General features: G+C 39.7%; 1 protein-coding gene across 8 annotated transcripts in view; it reads right to left on the bottom strand.

The window, feature by feature from the left end:
• gria1a (glutamate receptor, ionotropic, AMPA 1a) overlaps nt 1-23211 on the bottom strand; it is a 223489-nt gene that overhangs the window by 51912 nt on the left and 148366 nt on the right. For all 8 annotated transcript variants that reach the window (XR_013658383.1, XR_013658381.1, XR_013658382.1 and 5 more), the window contains 2 exons: nt 10062-10301; nt 6156-6340 (listed from right to left, as the gene is read on the bottom strand). Coding sequence is in view for 4 of the 8 variants with exons in the window: in XM_023959329.2 (XP_023815097.1) it covers nt 6156-6340; nt 10062-10301 (425 nt within the window). In the remaining 4 variants the exon portion in view is untranslated. The remainder of the gene's footprint in view (nt 1-6155; nt 6341-10061; nt 10302-23211) is intronic.

Below are 23211 nucleotides of genomic sequence, written 5' to 3'. Positions count from 1 at the left end.
TTGGCTGTATGTTTTGGGTCATTCTCCTGATGGAAAACCCAACCATGACCCATTTTAAGCCTCCTGGAGGAGGGAAGGTGGTTCTACTCAGGATTTGACGGTACATGGCTTCGTCCATCCTCCCATCGACATTGTTAAGTAGTCCTGTGCAGAAAACCACCCCCAAAGCATAATGTTTCCACCTCCGCGCTTGATAAGGGGGATGGTCTTCTGGGGGTGATAGGCAGCATTTCTTTTCCTCCAAACAAGATTGGTTGAGTTGATGTCAAAGAGCTCAATTTGATCTGACTACAGCATCTTCTCCCAATCATCTGTACATCACTAAGGTGTTCATTGGCATTGGCAGGGGGACTTTGTGAGCACTGGAAGATGCACAGTCTTACAGATGGTTTTCTAGGTAATTCTAGTTCCAGCTGCTTTGAGATCATCAACTAACTCCTGTTTTAGGCCTATTTCTAACTGTTTACATGATCATGGAAACCCCACCAGGTCAGTTCTTGTTCTAAGCCCATATACATTTACATAATTTCTTTAAAATCGATTTCTTTATTTTCTTTGTGACTTTTAATCTCACTGTTAAAAGAAACCTATATTATTAAGATAACAGACTGTCAATTTCTTTTTTGGGTGGGCAAACCTGCAAAATCAGCATGGTCAAATACTTATTTCCTCTGTTTTATGTTAAAAGAAATGAGTACAGAATGAAAAGGATGAAAATCGGCCAACATTAACAAAAAAGGTTTTACATTAACTCAAAGCACAGCAAGAGGAACCATTTTGCCATGCGTGTACTTATGGGATGGTACTCAATTGTTTGTTCGTCTAAAGATGCTGTAGGTCGTGACAGAAGGTGGCATTTGTTATTAATGGTGACCCGAACACTAGTTAAGCCCCGCGGCTCAGCCTCAAGCTGTTAAAGCCAGAGAAGTGAAGGGAATGCAACAGTGAAAGCCGCATCCCAGCGAATGAACTCAGATTGATGCAACATTTTAATGTCAAATTGAAAAGTTTTGGCTGTGAGAAGCTTCCTCATTTCACATGCAAATTTAAAGCATCATTCAGAGTTTAGCCCCAAGAAAAACCTGTTACTTTTTGTCTCTTCCAGAAAGGGAGGAAAACGCACTGAAACATTACGGGTGTTACATTTTCTATCACAGTGAATGTTCTCGGGAGGAACCAAGGAGTCAACATTCTGCATATATGAGAAACGACCCTCAGGATACTGTCAGTGATCTTATCCTAAGATGCTCTGTATAATGCATGAGCGAGTTTAAAGGGCAGGGCTGGCAGCTGTGTGTGTTGGTCATAGTCTGGGCAGTGTGGAAGCAGGGAGCAGATGTCTGTGATGGATGGCAGCTGTCTAAAAGGAGAACTTCTCAGTCTCAGCTGCTGTAAACTGGTGAGAACTGATGCAATAACCTTAACTGTAGACACCAGGCCATCAATAACGCTCACGCGGAGCGCCCATGTTCTGCAGATACAGATGGTGGCAACTGAGAGCGCAGGTGTGTGTGCTCTGTCTTTTTCCCTTGCAAACAATACACTGGAACAGAAACATTTTCCAAACAGAAATAAATCGTTTGAGCGATCTCCATCCATCCTTCCATTCAGAGAGGCGTCGTGCACCATGGAGAGGTCACCAGTCCATCATAGGGGCCACACGGAGAAAAACAAGACAAAGAACCATGCACGATCAACTCCTACAGACACTTTAGAGCCATTAATCAACCCAACCTTCTGTTTGGACTGTGGGAAGAAGCAGGACAACTAGAAACGGTAAAAGAAAACACCAAGAAAGAAAGATTTAAGCAGGAAACCTTGCTTAAAGGGCTAAAGTATTGAGCAAAATGTTACAATAGTACCCATGAAGGTTGTCAACAAGACAAACAATGTATATCTTGTTGACTTCTCTAAGTAATACTTGTTTTAACAAAAGGCAGTAATTTAAGCTTTAAGGAGCTTTACAAATTATGAGGTCTCGTTTCAGGGCAATATGGACAAAAACAGTGAACCAGTAAGAAATGTTGAAGGCGCGAAACAACAGGATTTAGTGTGTTTTTCCTTGATTAGCCATAGGAGCAGCTGCACAGTGCTCAACAATGGAAAACAACTTTAGAGAAAACTTCAGTCTCAGTAAAGAGTATTTGTGAAAACATATTTCACTTTAGCGCAACAGAGACAGTAAAACAGGAAAAATAACAAGATTATTGCTGCCTCAAAACCCCCCTTAAAATTGTTGTAGGAAATTTTTTACATGTTTGCTAAATTGCACATTTGGTGGTTTGTTTTTGGACATTGATTGGAAGTTTATACTTTAACTCAACTATCCTGCATTTATCTAAGCATATTTAAAAAAAATTGAAAAAATAAGTTACAGGTATATGCCATATGAAGCAGAATTTGGACTAGATGTTGAGACACTCAGTATTAAATTGTTGTATTGTTTTCAGCAAATGTATGAGATGCTCCAATGTTTGGAATATTATGGAACCCGCTGCTTCAAGACGATGTTCACAAAAAGGTGAGTAGGCAGTTTGCAATCTTTAAGACGAGTCATACTTGCTGCAAAATCTCTAAAAGATACACTTTCAATATGCAAAAGTGCTCCCACTGGATGAAATCTGGTTGCAGGTTCAGTGAGAAAAGCAGGATATGTAGGCTGGTTCTGTTATTCTTTGTGAGGTTAAAAGATTTATTAAGGTTAATGCAAAAACAATAAAAAAATAAATAAAACATTAAATGAGGGTCCCGCAGGACATATGGGACACTCAATCCTTTGCATTCTGCAAGTGGCATGATCCTTCTTTACTGGACCTGACATCGGCTACATTTTGTGTAACTGCTGAATATACACCATGTAGTAAAGATTAGTTTGGAGTGAATCAGGGGTGAAAGCAGATTTTTGTTTATGCCACAAATTACGTTAACGTAAATCTTTTTAATAGCAGTAAATACATAATAGGGGTGTAACGATTAATCGATGAATTGATTTGTCCAACTAGATTATTCTGTCTGATGCAAGTTGTTAAATGGGTCAAATCAAACTATATCATTGTAAAATAGTTTCAAAATGAAATAAACCGATTATAATCGGTATTGGAAAATACTATTTGAATTGAGGCACAGTAGGTTTATTTTACTGTAACGTAAAAACGACCATGTGCATTACAAGAGACAACACACGTGATGTCAGCAAAAACTGATCAGTCCATCATTACAGTCCAATGTGTGGAAACACTTTGAATTTTGCAGACAGGTGACCATACAGTGTGCTAAAATGTTCTAATAATGTTCACTTCCATTTCATTTATTTGATGTGGAAAAACAACTGTGGGCTAAACGTTATGGAACTAAAATGTGAATGGAATAGCCATTAATTTGTGTTTACATATTTGATGGTAAACATATTTAATTTACACTTGATTATCCTGCAAGAAATACAAAATCAGAAAAACTTCACCTGTACTGTTCAGTGCCCAGGTATTTATCTCTGAGTCATACTGGTTGAATATTTTTGCTAAAGATTTCCTGGACCCAGGTGACGTCAGTGAATCGGCTAGTTCAAAATGAACTAATTTCGACTAGGAATCGGATCGGCAACCACAAATGATATGAATCGCTGTCACCAGATTAAGAACCCAACAACTGCTTTACGTTCATCACAGAAACTGTATATTTGACAGTAACACAAAAGCCTTTATTGAATGAGCCAGTGGAGCTGATACATGGAAGCTGTTCTGTAATTTACAAACAGATGTTCACTGGATAAAAAGAAGCACAACAGTTGATAATTCCATTTTATTCACAGTTGTGTTTTGTTCAAAATTGATGGTGCTTCAGTTTTTGTAACAAAAGCAAAGATGTCTTGGATAAGAGACTGAAGCTAAGAAGAGATTAGAAAAAGGTTTATGGCTAAATTGTGCTTTTACAGGACTGTAAATGTTGCATGTCTGCATATGATAACTGCTACTTTTTCCTCAAATGGTGTACGTGCAAAAGCTTTAGATACAGAGGAATACAAAATAAAAGCTTTGCTTTTATGTATGCCTTTTCATCATCTGGAGAAATCCAGAGTTTGATAAATCTGCCTTTCCTAGTTACTGTTGCTAGGGTATGATTGGACAATCTCTATTCGGTGTAGGGGGTTGATGAAGAGTTAGATGTGCTGCCAAGACCCTTTTCCTTTCAAAAGTGCAGGGGTGAGTAAGTGATGATGTTATCGCAGAAGGAGCGTCAGCTCCAAACACCACTGATGTGTTATTTAATGTATTCTTCCTCTCATAGCTGCTCTGGGAAACAAAACACCAGAGTGGGCTCTTCTTTTTTAAACTTTGTCCTGCATTCAGTTTTTATCAGTTTCTTCGAGAAAAAATACATTTAGTTGTAGAGTTGGTTCGTTAATATTTACAAAAACGTTTTTCCTACCTGGATTAAATTTTCTATAAATGATTCGGTTTCAGTTTGCAACAAGTTGTTTTACTGTTGGTTATGCAGTTAAGAACTTCTCATTATTAAAACAACCTTCAGCAAATACGTACTAGGGTTGAAGAAAAGATGGAAACATGTCTCAAAAGGGTCACACTGAGAGGAATTCTAAAGAAGCTGTGTTTTTTTTAAGACTGACTAACTTTCCTTAAAGACCCACTCCAATGAAAATTGAGTTTTTAGTGTGTTTGACATGTTCTTGTGGTATTTTTTTCATGATGGAGGACATATTTACAGAGAATTAGGCATACACTTGTAGGTGTGACATAGAAGTGACTAAAACAAGCCACAAGCTACATTAAGAAGACTAGATCCACGTGCATTTCTGCTTTCCTTGTCTGAGCTGACATCTTTGTCAAAACTGTATGGCTGGATTTCTTCAATACTGCTCACTTTTTTTTGTTTCACTGCAAGAGTGCAACAAACACCCCTATTGTTAGAATGGGGGTGTAAGTAGCTGTAAGCTAATGGGAAACGTGGGTAATGGGAAGGGGGGGCAGGGTTGCTCCACATCAACAGTCCTGCCCACAACTCAGAGTTGTATTTTAAAGAACTTCTGCCACTCTGCAGAAACTATGTTCTAGAAAACATCACAGGTTTTTTGGCTAAAATATGGCATACTCATAATTAAAAGACCACTGGGAATGCTTTTATGCTAGATCAAAAGATGATCGGAGTGGGACTTTAGGTTCAATGAAGTTGGTATTGCTTGAAATTACAACAAAAAAGTTTAGAGCATAATAATGCCAATTGGTTGAGAACTGTCCAATGTAAAATAAATACTCTGAACCATTGTGGGAATCAACATCTCTACATTAGAAACACCACCAAAAATAGTAAATGATGGTGATTAACAAACATTTAAAAACTAGTTGAGATCAAAACACAAAAAAGTAAAAGTACAACAACAATAGAACTGACAGCTTTGAAATATGGTCAAAATTAGAGCATGTCTATACAGACAAAACCCGAAAAAACTCAAGGCAATGAAACCAAACACCTGTCCGGCTTTTAGAGCTCAAGTTATAAAACAAAAGCCACAGATTTCAGTAGTATTGAAAGCTAGACACTGGATAAAAGGAAGGTCTGTGTTTGATATTTAGAGATAAAGTGATGGGTGCTTCAGCATAGGAAAGGATGCGAATGACATGATGCAGCTATTATCCCTGATGCCTACTGTACCAGCCTGTGAGATGCTACCATCTGGCCACAAGCATATTCCAGGACAAAGCCAGGATTTATTGGACTCAAATTAGGAGAGAATAGTTCAGACAGAAACTTTTTCACACATGGACTAGCCTACACAGAGTACAGACCTCAACCTTATTGAAAACCTTGAGATGTACTCAGGGAAACTTTTAAAAAGACTCCTGCTACTATTTTTATGCAACTTTGCTGCAGAAGTATGACTCTTCCATAATCATTGGTAGGGGAAACATTTTGTATTGATAACAAAATATTTAATACACATCTAATAAAATGCAAAAAGCTTTTCTTGATGATGCAATGACAAAATGCTTAAAACAATCAAAGCTAAACCATTTATCTGTCTTTAACTTCAAATGTAACGCTATGTGTGATTTTTTTCTATGGTGCAAAATAGTTTTAGGCGAAAATGTTCATAATTTGCTAAGCATTATCTGAATAAACAAAAGAAAGGGAAATGTTACCTTTTTGAGGATGCCTGTGAGCCTTTCAGTCTCACAATCTATAATAATCTGTCCCTCCTTCCGCTTGTCCAAATCCTGGAACACTTTCAAGAAAGATGCTTCCGTCATGGTCTCCACGTTGACCGAAGTCACCTGCCAGTTCCTCTCTGCTGCTGTGTCCAGAACCTTTTGCAGCACTGACAAGCCTGAGGAGAAAACATATGATAAATGGAATCAGAAGCAACAAATCTGATTACAGAAAGCACACAGACACAGCTAAACCTTTCTAAACCCCCTACCAGTTGGTAATCTCTTTCACGTTTTTAATAGTAGTATGAGCAATACCTGTTAGGGGCTGCTTTTATAATATGTATGTTGTAATTAGATCCTGAGCTGAGAAACAAATGAAAATATAATTTGAATAAAGTTGTGCAAAGAGAAAATACAGCTCCTGATCAGCTTATCCATCAGAATCTTCCCTGTAGCTTTGGTGATGAAGTGTAATGAGGAGGGCAGTCCATTAAGCACACTGACACTTACAGATGAGCTTTTCCAGTTTGTGCGCCGTCGGGCTAAATAATCACTACTTTCAAGGTAACAAATAATCAGCGAGGGTTTTGTCACATACGAGCCAGCTTTACATCCTTTAAGCTCAATTAAAATCAAAACCACACAAATACACTGCCAGCAGAATGTTGCAGAAATATTTGAGCTGAAAGAGGAAAGAAAACAGGGTAACTAAGGAATTTGCCGAGAAATAAAATTATATCAAATATATAACATATTGATCGTGGGCTTTGAGCGTGAATTATTGTTGTCTTCACTAATGGTTGACACTAGATCAATAACTTTCTTCTAAATCTGACAGGTTTTTCCTTCTTGCATAGCAAATTAAGTAGTTCCACCCACATCAACCTGACAGTCATTATCGAAATGAGTTGCAGTAATAAAAAAGAAAAAAAGAAAACTATTATATAGTGAAGCTCCATTTGCTTTTCTTTTGCTGCCAAACATCATTTAAGCTCCCTGTGGGACCACAAGTCAAGCGCTTTTAGACATCTACCATCATATGTGTGTTCACGCTCACATTCAAACAGGTCATTTTCATCAGGAAATACACGCAAATTTGCGAGCGGCTTATCCATAAAAACCAGCTACGCAGACTCTGTCAAAAGAAGAATGAGAAATGAAGTCACAGCACAGGAAGCATGATTGCTTGGTCTTATTAAAATGCACAGCAGCTGCTCTCCAGGCAATTCGTGCTGCTTATTTGACACCATGTCGTTAAAGGGGGAAAAAAAAGAAGAAAAACAAAAACTGATAGTCTTTTAGCTTCAAATATGACCACAACCTTAAAATAATTTAATTTTAGAAGAATGAGAAAAATATGATGATTTTGACCAAAAATTGACACACAGGTGAACTTTGATGGTATATTTTGCTTTATATTGTTAACAATCCATACCAGAAACATACATTTTTAAACATTTTTGGTTGGAATTAGTTTAAAAACGTTAGACCTTTTTCTAATAGATTTTGGTGTTGTTGGAAAAAAAATCAGGACCAAGGACAGCGCTATGCAGTTTTAAACCTTTTCAGAAACAAAGGAGTTGACCTGTTTCTGTTTTTTTGTTTTTTTTGTATTTGTTTTTTATATATTTTTGTAACCTGCATGTTGACTTGTTTCTGTTAAATTCTTTATGTGTTAGATTCCAAGAATAAAGAATGTTGCTTGGCAATAGTTAAGAGATACAAATGAAAAAAGCATCATTTTCTGTTTTAAAGAACATTTTAAAACAGTAGTTGTAGGATGGCAGCTTTTATCGAACATTTTTATGCACAAATATAAGATTATTAATCAACATGGAAAAAGCCAGTTTTATGATGCTCTCATACTACCAGTAGCTTTAGATTTGAAGTTTTATTTAACTCAAGATGTTGTAAAGTCACCAAGAGGCTCATTCTATCAATAAACTGGATCTTTTTTTTGAGCAACATCTCACATTTTTACACCCAAGAACTGACTTCAAAACACTGCTGCTGAGCTTTGTTATAAAAGCGCGTATATATTCATTCAGGGAGTTCCTACAGCAATTCAAGGCTATAGATAAGAGTGGAAATCAAACTCGTACACGTGTGTAATTTTCCAATTACAGGGATGCATAAAACAGGAGCCTGGCTTTGTAAATGAGATGAAAAGACTGCACGTTTCTGCTGTACTGCACACAGGTTTAATTGAGAGTCTGCAGATCATTTCATGTATGTGGCCCCAAGGAACAACCTTCCCTTCACAATGTTATCATTGTGGCTCTGCCATTCCAATCTCAAGTTTGTGTGTTGCACAAATTAAAATGTAGCCTTTTTTGTCATGCTTACATGTTTTTTAAAAGGATAAAATCTGTTTTTATTAAATTATTTTAAATATCTATTCTATTGATTTTGCTTGTTTTAGACTTTCTGTCCAAAATCAAGCTTTTACTCTTTCTTTTTTGCCTCATCTGGATTTTTCTTTTTTATCATATACATTTTTCATCTTCATGCAGAGCCTCCCTGGACTAGCCAAGGTAAAAATGATCCACCAAAGGCATCTTCAAAGAGAATAGTATGATAATAGAACATGGCTTTCATGAGCACCTTTTTGGCCAGATGCATGAAGACTGTGCACAAGGCAATCAAGACGAGCCAAAAAAAAAAAAAAAAATACACACTTCAGGAAACCATCTCCAGAATATTGTTTATGATAGGTTTAATGGGCTATCAAATTTGTTTTCCCGTTCCTGGCTTTTAAAAGTAAAAAAGACAAGCAGCACATTTGTCACATTTATTAAAGGGAGCTTCACCAAAAGGAAAGAGAGCAAGATGGATGTTTGCAGGAAAAAGGGAAAACGTTAAAGCTATTTAAACTACAGTAAGAAAAAACAACATGTTTGCGCATTGCTCTTTGCCTTAGAAGGTGAATTAAACAAATATACAAACAAGATATTAAAGTTCATTGACATTTAGATAAAACAAATTACAAAGAAAGGAGAGATAAGAAACACTGGATACTTTAATAAATCATCGCGAAGTAATAAACACACACATACGTTCACATATGTATGTATTTATATACATTGATGTTAGGTTTTTTATAAAATCAATTAAACAGAAAGATCGACTTTTTCTAATTCTTAATATAACACGTAAAGGTGACTGTGGTTTCGTATCCAGACACCAGATGACTGCTGTTATAGATTTCAGCAGCTCCATCCCAGTTTCAATCACACAGGGGTGACCCTGCATAAATATACACACACAAAAAACAACATGTTTGAAATGGATTTCAAATGAAATGTTAAAACAATGCCATCCTCCATTGGCCATAAGAAGAACTATATACCATAGAGAAATTTGAGCTGTAACAGAGACATCCATAGATTCCTATTAAAACGGTTTTCACCATTTCACCATCATTATTTCACTATCTGCATCAGGTCAAAACACGCAAACCTGCACAAAGAGTGGCAATTCAAAAGATGGAAGCGTTGAGCCTCGTCAACTAAAATATTCAGCCGGCCAAGTCATGCTCTAAAAGGCACAACACCTGGGACAGGTGGTGCAACATAAGGTAATTCTCTTTGATTTATTTATGTAATAAATTATTTTCCAACAGAGGAGAAAGTTAACAGGTGCTCTGCTTTACTTTTGTCTGCCTTTGCAAGATTATCCTTAAAAACACTTTTTCCACACTGACAAATACAGACATATGTGCTAAAGATAATAAAAATGTCACAAAATCAAACAGAAGGGAAATTTATGGACTTGTCAGAGTGGGTCAAAAGGTTTCTGTTGTTATAATGGCAATAAGACTATTATAGCTCTGTGAAACCCTAAGTGAACTTGTGCAGCAGAAAGAAAGTCAAAATAAAAAAGGATGGAGCTTTGTACCTGAATCCGAACTGTACATGTAGACAAACTTGGTCCATCCATAGTGATCGATGACTCCCACCAGTGCGTCCTGGAGCTCGGGCCTTAACTGGATGACGAACTGATTGGCTGTCTCGATGGGGAAGGATGGGGTGACAAAGCAGACGTGCAGCGCTCCACAGAAGGACATGAGCATGTTCACGGTCTTCCGGTCGTAGAGTCCGATGATGGCGTACACACCTTTGGAGAACTGGGAACAAACTGAGAAGAGAAAACAAAGATAGGTGATATAGAGAGGGGTCGTTTCTAATGTTTTGTCCTGTAGGCTTAAAGGCTGGGTGGAAGAAAAAATGAAAAAAAGGAACAAGTTAGCCTTTAAAGAAAGTCTAAAAGCCTCATAACCTTAACCCTGATTCATCTTAAAGACAGTGTTAATAAAAAAAAAAAAAAAAAACAAACGATTCCGAGCCCAGCACATATTGAACATTATCATGTCTTCTCACAAACTAAAGCATGTATGCAAATTACAAATAATCCCTGACCAAAGTAAATAAATCTTTCAGGCATTCAATAACCCTTTTTTTTTCCTTTTTGCGATAATTAAAATAAGCTAATGACGGAGCATGCTAAAGTACTTAAAGACAGGCGTCTTTGCAGGCAGCATACTGTTGTTGCTATGGAAACAGATGGTTAAACAAGTGGTAATGGACAGACTGCTACGCTGCAGGCAGACCAAAAATGATGTTGTTCAGTGTAAACTATTTTTTTTTGGCTGAAATGTACAAATGTGTTGGCCTAGAATCTTCCGACCAGCAGAGGATGAATAGTTGGTCAGTTCTTAACACAATGTCTGGGTTAAAAAAATCAAATCACACATTAATCAGGTGTAAATATAAAGTTATGCAGTGTCAAAATATTTATAACCATATAAAGTTTCACTTATTTTGAAGAACTGGCATTCTATTTTCTGCTAGAAGAATCAAACTGTTGTGTAAAGTCTTTGGAACATTAAGTCCTTGTGTGAAAGTATTGTATTTTACTCCCAAAAGCAATGTTTTCCATTTTTGGACTGCACTGTAATCTTTAAAAGTGTTCAGAAAAAACAATAATGATGATAATAAGCATGAAAGACACATCTCTAGATTAAAACATTTTGTCCTTGTATGTTGCTAGTAGGCACAGACTAATTACTGCAGCTGTTTGCTTAAATCCAGGAGGGGAATTTGTGTTTTTGGACATAACATTTTTTGGAGTATAAAAGAAAACATAACAAAAGGAAATGGTGAAAAATATATTGTGTGAATTTCAACTTTAAAAGTTGTGATGGTAGTTGGCAAGAAATTCCCCAAAAACTGATTATAAAGTGTTTACCAAACTAAATTTGAAGATATTAAAAAAAAAAAATCAATGACAAGAAATTTAAAAAAAAAAGCTAAATTTTTTGTTCACATTAAACATCCATTGATTTGTACAATTGTGAAGACATAACTTTTCTCTTGGAAAAAAAAGATTTCTAAAAAATTAACCAAAATTCCACCTTAATTATCAATGGACAGGTTACATTATGATTTAGTTGCAAACCTCCCACTCCAATCAACTTTTAATCTACAGCGTTCCCCCGCTTATTTGCGTTTCACTTTTTGTGGTTTCATGCAGACGCATGTATGAGACGTTTGCATTGGAGGGAGGTGATGCGCGGATTTTGGAGGAATGAGGACGGAGATGAAGAGCATCCCATCGCCCTCCAACAGCTGGTTCCACTGGTTCCTGATTCGCTATGGCCAAACTTTGTGCCCCTGTGTGACAACTGACTCAGAAGTGGCCGGATATTATCCTGATCCGCGGATGAAGATTATCGCGAAGAATAATTATCATCCGGATGAAAGAATGGTGGATAAAACCGGCCTCTTCTGGAAGAAACGACGTTTAAAACACGCTGCTAACAGAGTGACGCGCCGTGCCAGACCTCTGGCTCTTCACTGATGGAGGAAGCATGGGCTCCTGGTTTTAAGGCATAGAGAGTCAGAGTGACACTCCTAATATCCTTTAATAAATGCTCTACAAAGCATCAGAAATTTTCCAGAAGGGTTTTTTATTTGCTGGTGGAGGAATACTGCATTATTAAAATGTTCCCAGTGGTCTTCTAATTATATATTGATAATGCTGTTGGCCAAGATAAAAAAATATATAAATAAAATTGTCGTTTTCCAGTACATAGTCTCTGCAGAGTGGTTGTAGCTCATTGTGTTGTGGGGGGGCCATTGGTCCTGAATGGCGACCCTCCCCTTCCCATCATCCATAGCCGAACTATCTGTTTACACTCTCTCCAGCTACCTTACACCATCTCACACTCTCAACCCAACATTGCCGGTGCAACAAAATGGCGAGCAATATCCAACAATCCAGCAGTTTTTATCCGGATGCCAGCTCAGATGAGGAAAACAAAGACACACAGATCTAGTTGTCTACAAGTGGATGCATCAGAATGGAGTGGAGCAGAGAGTTTGTGGCTCTCTATTCACAACTACAAGCTTTTTCAAATGGCATTTTTTCATCTGCTCCTGATTCACAGCAACTTAAGTAAAGTAATACCGGTACTCAGTAGTTTGATGTTAAGCCTAATTGTCTTTATTTATGTCCTTCATCATGATTGAAATATCACAAGAACACGTTAAAAACACAGAAAACAAGATTTTCAATCAAGTGCGCCTTTATCGGTTGGAAAAAAAATAGTTTTCACTATTTGCCAAATTTTATAAAGCCTTCCCATTAAAACCATTTCATTTCCTTTCCAGTTTGCAATGTGTCTTCAGTGGAGGAGGTGAAGGCTCTTTTAGGAGAGGAGAGGTTAATCAATGCATCCCCAGGGCTCCACTGACATTTTACTGGCAGCAGGAGACGGTTTACATCCCTCATTTGCTTTTCTCCATTCCATGTTAGTGTATTTTTCTTCAGCGCATCGTCTGTTTATTGCTTTGACTTCCTTTATCTGGGAAAAACAAAAGATTTCTTCATGGCATTCTTTTTAGAGGCTGTATCATCTCAGCCATACATGATATCTCGCCGCTCGCAGGTCTGACCTGGGCTATTTTCTGCAGGGGCCATGGGTGGGCCTCACTTATCTTAGTATTTACCCAACAGATTGAATCCCGGCCTCTTTCCACGTGAAGGCCACCCTGCTGCTCGGGGCTGAGGGAAAGACAGAGAGGATGGCCTCAGCCCAAAACGCCTAACCTGTCACAGACCTGCACCCTCCGGACAGGCACGTGTGAGTGTGACGGCGATCCAGGGAGAGAGGGAAGTGTGCAAAATTGGCGGCCTCACATAAAAATGCATGTGCCCGGCACACACACCTAAACACACAAACACATATGCAGCCTCAAGTGCTCCAAAAGCCTGGTGACTCACCCTACTTAAAGCAAGCCCTGAAATAGACATTTTGCGCCTCGCCACACTGACTCAGTAACAGAACTCTCTTCCCTTCACGCTCTGCACACGCTGCTGCTAGTAAATGGACGCTCTGTCGGCTGCTGCTCTCCACAAGTACGTATTACAATTTCATGGACCAGATTTTAGAGGTGTCCTTCACGTTATCCCTGGATGTAAGTAATGTGAGCTTGTTTGACATCTCGAGCAGGTTTGCATTACTTTTCCCATCAGCAGGTTACAATGTTTTAACAAACGAGTCATTTTTCATACTAGGAAAGGAAAACAAAAAAGTAAAAAAAGGGTGAACCATGTAACCATGGGGCACTGAACTCCTGCTCCTAGCTGGCAAACCACCTACTTGTTGGTTCAACTCCACATGAGCGTGACACAAGGCATTAGTGAAACTCAGCGGTCTCGGTTCAGATTGCAGCGCAGATCAGCAGCACAGTGAGAGTGTTTGTGAGCGAGTGGCTTGTTAGTTCTTCTCCACATGTGTAACGACACTGCAGGCAGGGCTGTGAGACCTTGAGTGATCTCGAAGACCCCAGAAACACCTGTCTGCCCTGGCACTCTGCATTTCCTCACCACAGTTACAGCTGCCATGGCGGCAGGACTGAGGTTGCCTGGGCAACGGTCTGTTTCTCTGGCAGGAATTAAAGCGGCTCAGAGCTGCTAAAGGACTTTCGGAAGATGGGGTGGGAGTTGTGAGTGTTTGGACATTTTGTCATAATTAGGCTTCCCCTCATGGCATTAGCAAATTTGCAAAACTGACTTGGCTTTGCAAAACCCTTGGATAATTTTTGAAATAATGGAAGGTTCCACAGTCCAGTTCCGCTGCCTCACACATTAATTTGTACACAAAACAAGTAAGGGGATAAAACTCATTAAGTATGCCCCACTACTGTAATGATAGGGGAAGACATGAACAGACGTCAGCTAAGCTGGTTCTATATCAAAATATATATTTTTTCTTTTTAATCATCTTTTGGTGTGTTTTGAGCATTTAAACATGAATAACTCATAAGTCCTGCAGGGTCTCAGCGGGTCCATCTTAATTTATGGGTTCTTGTTTCCAAAGTTCCACATCCATAAAAATATATGTCATCTGCTTACGATATAAAATGTGAAAATCATCATAATTAAACATTTTATGCAGAAAATATTTAATTTAGTATTAGAAATATGTTCCTTAAAGGTCAGATACTGTATACTACTTAAACAGATGATCTCTTAAGTGTGTTTCTGAGTTTCCCAAGGATCTTTTAGCTTTGGATTTCAAAAGATAATAGGTGTCCAATCAGAGGATGTCACTAGATAAAGAGATTCATTAGATAAAGTGGAAAGACTACCACTAAATAAAATTATACTGTAAATATAGATGTTACTCCCATGATTGTGATGTGCAACTTTGCAGCAATTCAAACATATTTTAATAGACATTTCCAGCAAAAAAAAATGCATTTTTAAATGAATTATTTTGATTAAATTAATAAGTCTGCAGCATTTAGAACTAGTTGTCCTCTTTTTAAATAATAAAAAGTAAATTTTTCTGTATGAATGATAATTGATTGCATTCTTTGGGGTCAAAATGTTTACAGCCACAAAAAAAGGAAAATAAACTTAAATCCTTAAGGAACACTCGCACATGGAAAGGAGCTGTCAGAAACAAATTACACAACTCAAGTCTTTCCTGTTCTCTGTTTCCTGAGCCCGGCAGCTGTTCCTCTGCTAGGCATGAGCCAAATATTAAATGACAGACGTGTCTCTGCCGTTTGCACAAAGAGGGCATGTTTGTGACAGTTGCTTGTGCATCTAAATTTCTGGATGATGGCAGAGCTGTGACGGGAGTGTTGAGCAATGCGGGATCTTTCATACCAGCCATAAATATTTAAGTACAAAGTTTGGGTTTAATAAGCACATGAAATATTACATCAAACAGCATTTTATTATTTATGATAAATGAAAAGAAAACCTCCCAGCTGCCTACCAGCTGCTGCATGTGTTGCACAGACGCTGATCTTCCCTGCAACTGCATACAAAACACAAATCTAAAGAAAGGACACACACACAGATGTTACTGCCCAGTGTGACAATGAGGTCAGTAATAGAGGGATTTCACAGCAGCGGGAAGCCGGGTTCAGCGGGAGGGAATTCGGTGACTAGAACCTCAAAGATGCTAAAAGATGTTTTTATGACAGAGCTTCCACAGTGACAGCTGGAATTTCAGGTGAATCCACAATATAGGTCACCCAGTTAAGGTAGAATATCGGGTTTCCTGACCTACCATGCTCATTTCTACTTTGCATAGGTTTTGGGTAATGTCAGCTTCAAATGAAACCATGTTTTGTTTTTGTTTCTTCAAAAAGCTACAACAGGGGTCAGATAAATTCAGCCTGACATTCTAATGTTACCTTTACACTAAAAAACAGCTTTCAGGGAATCTACTCCATGATGTCAAATGGATTGAGGTATCGTGTTATTTCTTTTTAATAAATCCAAAAATATTTATAAGCTTCCTAAATGCTGAAAAGATAGAGGCACTTTTATTTCACAGAAAACCATTTTCTTGCTCCCTTGGAAAAGTTTGCTTACCTCCCTGCAAATGTGTTGAATTTCTTTGGTTCCACTGGCTTCCTCCCACATCCCAAAAATATACATGCCATGCTATCTGTTGAATCCAAATCATCCGTAGGAGTGAGTGTAAGCCACATGTCCCTTTCTTTAGGCAAACACATAAAAAAGGTGTGAAACAGGATGAGCTTGCCAACACATTTCTTAGTGATCAATTTCTCCACTCAGTCTTTATTGGAATCAGGTCAGGACCATGGACAGCACCTTGTATTCAACAGTGAATTACATAAGAGTGAAAGTAACGGAAGAAGTTAACTTTATTGACAAAAAAAATGTTTTAAAATGTGAACAAGTATCCCTAAAACAAATTAAAAATGATCACCTATTTGGTGCTTAGAACTATACTATCCTAAAATGAGGGGGGGGGGGGGGGGGGGGGGGGGGGGGAGCATAACAAGAGTGTACCATAAAATGTTTTGCCCATTGATTGTTTAGAGATGACAAAATAAAATCTTCTTTAATATGTACTGTCATTTGTAATTTTTGTTTAGGAAAGTAAGGGGAAGTAAGAAAGAAGATGATTAAAGTCGGACATTGAATATTTTATTTTTAGGCCATACCCCCTAGCACAAATTCAAACCTCCTTAGGTATTTCGGACTCACTTAGCTGATAATCGTGTTTTTGGTATTTGTAAGATGTTCTCATGGCATTTTCCCGATGATGGAGGACATACATAGAGAAAACTATGTTTAAAATAGCATTTCAGTATCAGTAGAAGACAAAAAATGTCATTGGAAAAAGCTTGTAGGACATAGGACCTACAACAGTGGTCCACTAGCTCCCTGCTCCACACTTCTCTGATGCATCCACTTTCAGACAACTTGATCCATGTATGTCTTTATTTTCCCCGTCTGGGCTGGAATCTGACTCTGAACTGTACGGCTGGATAGCTCCAATATTGCACGCCATTATTGTTGCCCTGGTAATGTTAGGTTGGAGTTGTGAGGAGGTGTAAGCTAGCGGTAGAAAGAGTAAAGAAAGGTATGGTGGGAAATGGGGTGGGCTTACTCCAAGCAATAGTCCCACAACTTTGGGGTAAATTTCTGCTGAGTCCCTGCTGCTCTGTGGAAAAGATGACAATGACAGTGTTTTTTTGCTTTTGGCTAAAAACTGCATAATCACAATAAAAAAGACCACATGAAACGATTTTGTGATCGACCAATAGATGATAAAAGTTGTACTTTAAGGTTGAAGTTGCAACAGTATGCCACTTAGGTTATAAATTCCTAGATGTCATAAATGGACACAATGGACTTTTTGTCCAGCTTTGATTACATAAAGACTAAAATCCACCATCGATTCAATTCTCTACCTTAAAAAATAAAATATTACCTCCTGAGTGGATTCAATCTTTCATTGTCAAAGTGTTTTCTTTTAATACTATCACAAAGATTGAAAAAAGATAGAAACAATGTAATTAAAGATGGTAAGATAAGTCTACAGGATGAAACTAAATGTCATCACTGATTTTAATAAAAAAGCAGCTAAAGGAAATTATTTAAAATGTTTGTTTTGATTAGCAGGGACAATATAAACCAAATCACAAATATCTTCTTTGGTTTCATCACCACACAAAGCTGTCACATCAGATGGTAATAAACACCTTCTCATAGGGGGAAAGATCACCCAATCGACCACGGCACAGATTGAAGGGAGATAAACACATGTGACACCAGACACTGGAAGACACAGGCAGTTATCCTCCACTCAGCCACCCATTGCTAATAACTGCCAGATAATGCATGTAATAAAAAAAAGAGAGAACATGTTGTGGTCCCACCGGTCCCATCCATCTTCTAGAAAGCCAATCAGCTATGTTAATGAAAGGCTGAGACGAAGAAGCCAATAAGTGGTTCAGTCATGCACACACAGAGCAAGATCTGACTTGAAGGGGTGCAGATGCTCTTACACCCACCCTCTCACTGGTTTCCTTAAGACTCCGTTTCACACACAAAGCCTGTGAAGAATTCCCGAGGTAGATGTCGGGGGTGGCCTGGTCTATGGGCCCTCCAACACAGTATGACTCACGCAGCGCAATCAATCTCCTCCTGTGCCAAAGACAGGAAACCAGGGGACCAAAACACAGCTCCGAGCAGTACCTGCATGAAAGTCTTCACAAAGGACTGAGTGGGAGGCTTTTAGCGTGCCAGCAATTTTCTCAGGTGTCTCCTGCAAAAAATATTCATGCCAGTCAACATGCAAAGCGATAATGTGTCAATGTCGCAGGAAGACATTATTTAATCCATGCATATTTCTAGAGAGTAAGTATTTAGGGGAATAGCGGGGCTGAGCTTTGCCTCAGTGCCTTCCCATCTCTGTGCCCATATGCCCCATGGAGTGCTGCGCTCCAGGGAAGTGCGCTTGCCATTTCCTGGTATAAACAGCTTTAGCTACAACAACTCAGGGAAGATTTACTGCCTGTGCAACAGTAACAAAGCCACATTTTTGTCACTTCTGCTTAAGGCGGCCAAAAGGTAAAAAACGATGAAAAAAAAAAGTGGGAAGAGACTTTGCTGAAAGAAAGCAGAATCTTCTCTGAAACATCTCAGACGATAAACTAAAGAGTCTAAAACTGTTTGGGTGATAATTGGCTGATAAAAGCTTTAAAAGGATGTGCCAAAAAGCAATGGAGGTCTTGCACGTGTAGGTGATGAGGCGGAGTGCGGGGAAAACAAAACCGTGTTGGTGCCTGCGGGACGGGATGACAGAGGGAACAGAGAGAGCAGATGCCAGCCAAGCAGTGGGAAACGAAGAGCCCACACCATGAAATCTAGATCTCTCTCATTTCCTCTTAGTAATAAAACAATGGCAGCGCGTCGCCTCATTAAACGGGTAATCGAGGGTTTGAGAGCACTCCCTTCAGCTCCAAACATCTTTCTCTCCCTCCTTCTCCTCCAGCGTCTCACTATCTAACCCTCTCATGCTGCATCACTGAATCTCCTCAATGTTTCTCCCCATGTTTCCAATCTGCTTTGCAGCGGGACCCTGCCACCTGCTGAATAAATGCTTACCTGGGCAGCGGGTCAGAAACACAGCCCAGACCAGCTCCTGTCAGGGGGTATGGAAATGCCTATTATCTCCTTAACAATTATCCCTTCACAATTATAAGCCCATCTGTGGATCAGTGTGGACAGGTGCTGAGGGACGAACCCACTCACATCCATTCCCTCTGACAGGAAGCAATGGAAGTGGATGGAGCAGGAATAGGCAAACACTCAACTTCTGTGATCATTCCCAAGAAAGCAGGGTATAAATTAGCAATTTGCCAGCTGATTGCAGTGAATTAAAACATCCATAATACACCTAAATAGCCTTTATTAACTCTTCCAAAACTCTTTCCTTATTTCGTCTATTAAATCAACTAAATGTGCTAAACATGAACTACAGCAAATTGTGGTTTACTTTGATGGATATGACACCAACTTGTGATGCTATCAGCTAAAATATTTGCAGTCTAAAGTTGTTGTTTTTTTACTTATTTAAAGTTTTAAATAAGTAAAATCATTTGATGAAGGTGTTATTGAAAAAAAAGAAAAACACAAAGAACATATTACTGCCATTGACTTTGTGTATTAAGTCCAGCCCCCCACCAAAAAAAAATAATTTGCCCCTCAAGCAACAAAACATCATTTTACATCCTTTACATTTTTTTAAATAAAGAAATCACATTAGTAGTTTAATGACAAGTCTGTTTAAGCTGGGTTTGGGTTTGACCTTTTGTCCTGGCGTAAAACAGTCCTTTTTGGTGCTTTATGGAATTTATCCTACGTTTTGCTTGCTTACATTTACATTAATGTTTTGGTCTCTTTAAATGTACAAAAAACTCTGTAAAAACAAAAATCTCTCTCTCTCTCTCTATTTATATAAGGGCGTTTTTTTACATATATATATATTAAAAAAAACGCCCCTCTCACCCTTCCACGGGTGGTTTCTCCTCCAAGCTCGGGTCCTCTACCAGAGGCCTGGGAGCTTGAGGGTCCTGCAGTATCTTAGCTGTTTCTAGCAGTGCGCTTTCTGGACTGAGAGGTCTGAGGTCTTTCCAGGGATCTGTTGTAGCCACTCCTCCAGCTTGGGGGTTACTGCCCCAATTACCACAGGCACCACTGTCACCTTCACCTTCCATGCTTTCTCCAATTCTTTTCTGAGTCCCTGGTATTTCTCCAGTTTCTCATGTTCCTTCTTCCTGATGTTCCCATCACTTGGCACTGCCACATCCACCACAATGGCTTTCCTCTGTTCTTTATCCACCACTACAATGTCTGGTTGGTTTGCCATTACCATCCTATCAGTCTGATCCTGGAAGTCCCACAGGATCTTTGCCCTCTCATTCTCTACCACCTTCTGAGGTGTTTCTCATTTTGACTTTGGGGTTTCCAGTCCATATTCTGCATACATGTTCCTGTATATTATTCCAGCCATTTGATTGTGGTGCTCCATGTATGCTTTCCCTGCCAAGATCTTACACCCTGCAGTTATGTGCTGGATTGTTTCAGACGCCTCTTTGCACAGCCTACACCTTGGGTCTTGTCTGGTGTAGTAGATCTGAGCCTCTATTGCTCTGGTGCTCAGGGCTTGTTCCTGAGCTGCCAGGATGAGTGCTTCAATGCTGTCCTGTAGGCCAGTGGCTTCCACGCTCACTAGTCCTCGGCCTCCTTCCTTGCGGCTAGCATACAGTCTCAGGGTGCTGGATTTGGGATGGAACCCTCCATGCATGGTGAGGAGCTTTCGTGTCTTAACATCCGTGGTCTGTATCTCTTCCTTTGGCTATCTTATTATTCCTGCAGGGTATCTGTGCGTAGCTGTTTATTGTCCTGGTCTTGTTCTTGCCATTGAGCTGGCTTCTCAGGACTTGCCTTACCTGTTGGAGGTATTTGGGTGTTGCAGCTTTCCTTGTTGCCTGCTCCAGGTTGCCATTTGCCTGTGGAATTCCAAGGTACTTGTAACTATCCTCAATGTCTGCCATTGTTCCTTCTGGGAGTGAGACCCTTCCTGTATGGACTACCTTGCCTCTCTTTGTCACCATCCGGCTGCATTTCTCGTGCCAGAATGACATCCCAATGTCAGTACTGTAGATCCTGGTGGTGTGGATCAGGGAGTCAATGTCACGCTCGCTCTTAGCATATAGCTTGATGTCATCCATGTAGAGGAGGTGACTGATGTTGGCACCATTTCTGAGTCGGTATCCATAGCCAGTCTTTTAGATTATTTGGCTGAGGGGGTTCAGACCTATGCAGAACAGCAGTGGGGACAGAGCATCACCTTGGTATATCCTACATTTGATGGACACTTGTGCAAGTGGCTTCAAGGGTGGTTTTCCACAGCGTCATCGAATTTCCTATGAAGGCTCTAAGAGTCCTGTTGATGTTGTACAGTTCCAAGCATTCAGTGATCCACGTGTGTGGCACTGAGTCATAGGCTTTCTTGTAATCAATCCAGGCTGTGCACAGGTTGGTGTGTCGTGACATGCAGTCCTGAGCAACTGTTCTGTCAACCAGGAGTTGGTGTTTGGCTCCTCTGAATCTCTACCAATGCCCTTCTGTGTGTTGCTCATGTATTGATCCATGTGCATATTTATCTTAGTTGCAATGATGCCTGACATGAGCATCCATGTTGTGGAGAGACAGGTTATTGACCGGTAGTTGGATGGGACTGCACCCTTTGAGGGAACCTTCTGGATCAGGATTGTTCGCCCTTCCGTTAGCCATTCGGGGTGAATGCCATCTCTTAGCAGCTGGTTCATTTGTGCTGCCAGGCGCTCGTGGAGTGTGTGAGTTTCTTTAGCCAGTAGCCATGTATCATTTCATGGCCTGGTGGTGTCCAGTCCGTCATACCTGAGACTCTTTCTTGGATGTCTGCCACTGTGATCATTACTGGATTCTGTTCAGAGAGGTTCCTATGTTCTTTTCTCAGACAGACCAGCCACTGGGCATTGCTGTTATGTGCTGTCTCTTTCTCCCATATACTTTTCCAGTACTGTTCAGTTTCTAGCCTTGGTGGGTCTGATCGGCTTTTTTGACCCTGCCACTGAGTGTCCACTTTTGCAGGCTGAGTTGTGAACAGCTTGTTCATCCGTCTGGCTTCATTGTCTCTTGTGTACCTCTGCTCAAGGCTAGGAGCCTTTGTTTGGCAGTTTCCAGTGCTTCAGGTATGAGCATCTGGCTGTATCTCTTAGGTACTTGCTTTCTCATTGTACCTCTTTGAGCCTCTGTCAGCTTACTCACATCCCCCCCGAGTTGCCTTGATTTTGGCCACTAACCGTTACTTCTATGGTGGGTATAGTTTTCTCCTTTGGTTGCTCTTATAGCCAAGCATCTGAAGGATCACTGCTGCTGAAGTGTAAACCAGTTCATTGGTTTATGTGATGGTTGTGGTAGGAATTGCGCTCAATGCTTTATTCACAGCTTCCAGGAGACTTTCAGGCAGTACATCACTTAACCAGTGTAGCTGGTGACGGGGTTGCCTAGTGTTCAATCTAGACAAGTTCTTGTCTTTCAGGTCAGTTGTTGTCTCGCTCAGCGTATCTGTGGTTGTTGGGACTTTGTGCCCAAGCTCAGGAGGGAATGTGGTATAGCCCCCTCTCTGACCTGCTGTTCTGGCTCCCCCTTGGTGGTATTGCAATTGTATTGTACCCCTTCAATCTCAAGTTGTGATAGGAGTTGCCAGTTGGGCTACCAGTTGTTTGGCAGTTAGCCTTGATTGTGGGATTTGAAGCATCCACATTCTCTGCATGTAACCCCTCTGGGTGGGATTGCTTGAGTAGTAACATTCTAACAGAACCTTGTTCTCACATCTAGTCCATTTCCGTCTTCTTCCAGTAGCCCACTTTCCATCAGGGTGCTCTGGTCCCCCAGAACCTAACACAGACCTCGTTTGGCCGGGCAAAGGTCTGAGACGGCATGACATGTGATTCATAGTCTCTCATATTATGAGGTAGGCAGTAGCGTTAACGGTCTTGCCATGTTATCTGCTCACCATTAATACCATTACCATTCATTGACTGATTCATTGACTGATATATATATATATATATATATATATATATATATATATATATATATTCTAAACAAACTAACATAATCCAGCAAAGTAAAAACAGGGCAATCGTGACCT

The sequence above is a fragment of the Oryzias latipes genome, chromosome 10 (assembly GCF_053564925.1).
Source record: "Oryzias latipes strain Hd-rR chromosome 10, Olatipes_Hd-rR_3.1".
Lineage (NCBI taxonomy): Eukaryota > Metazoa > Chordata > Actinopteri > Beloniformes > Adrianichthyidae > Oryzias > Oryzias latipes.
This window is presented reverse-complemented; position numbering and strand designations above follow the sequence as displayed.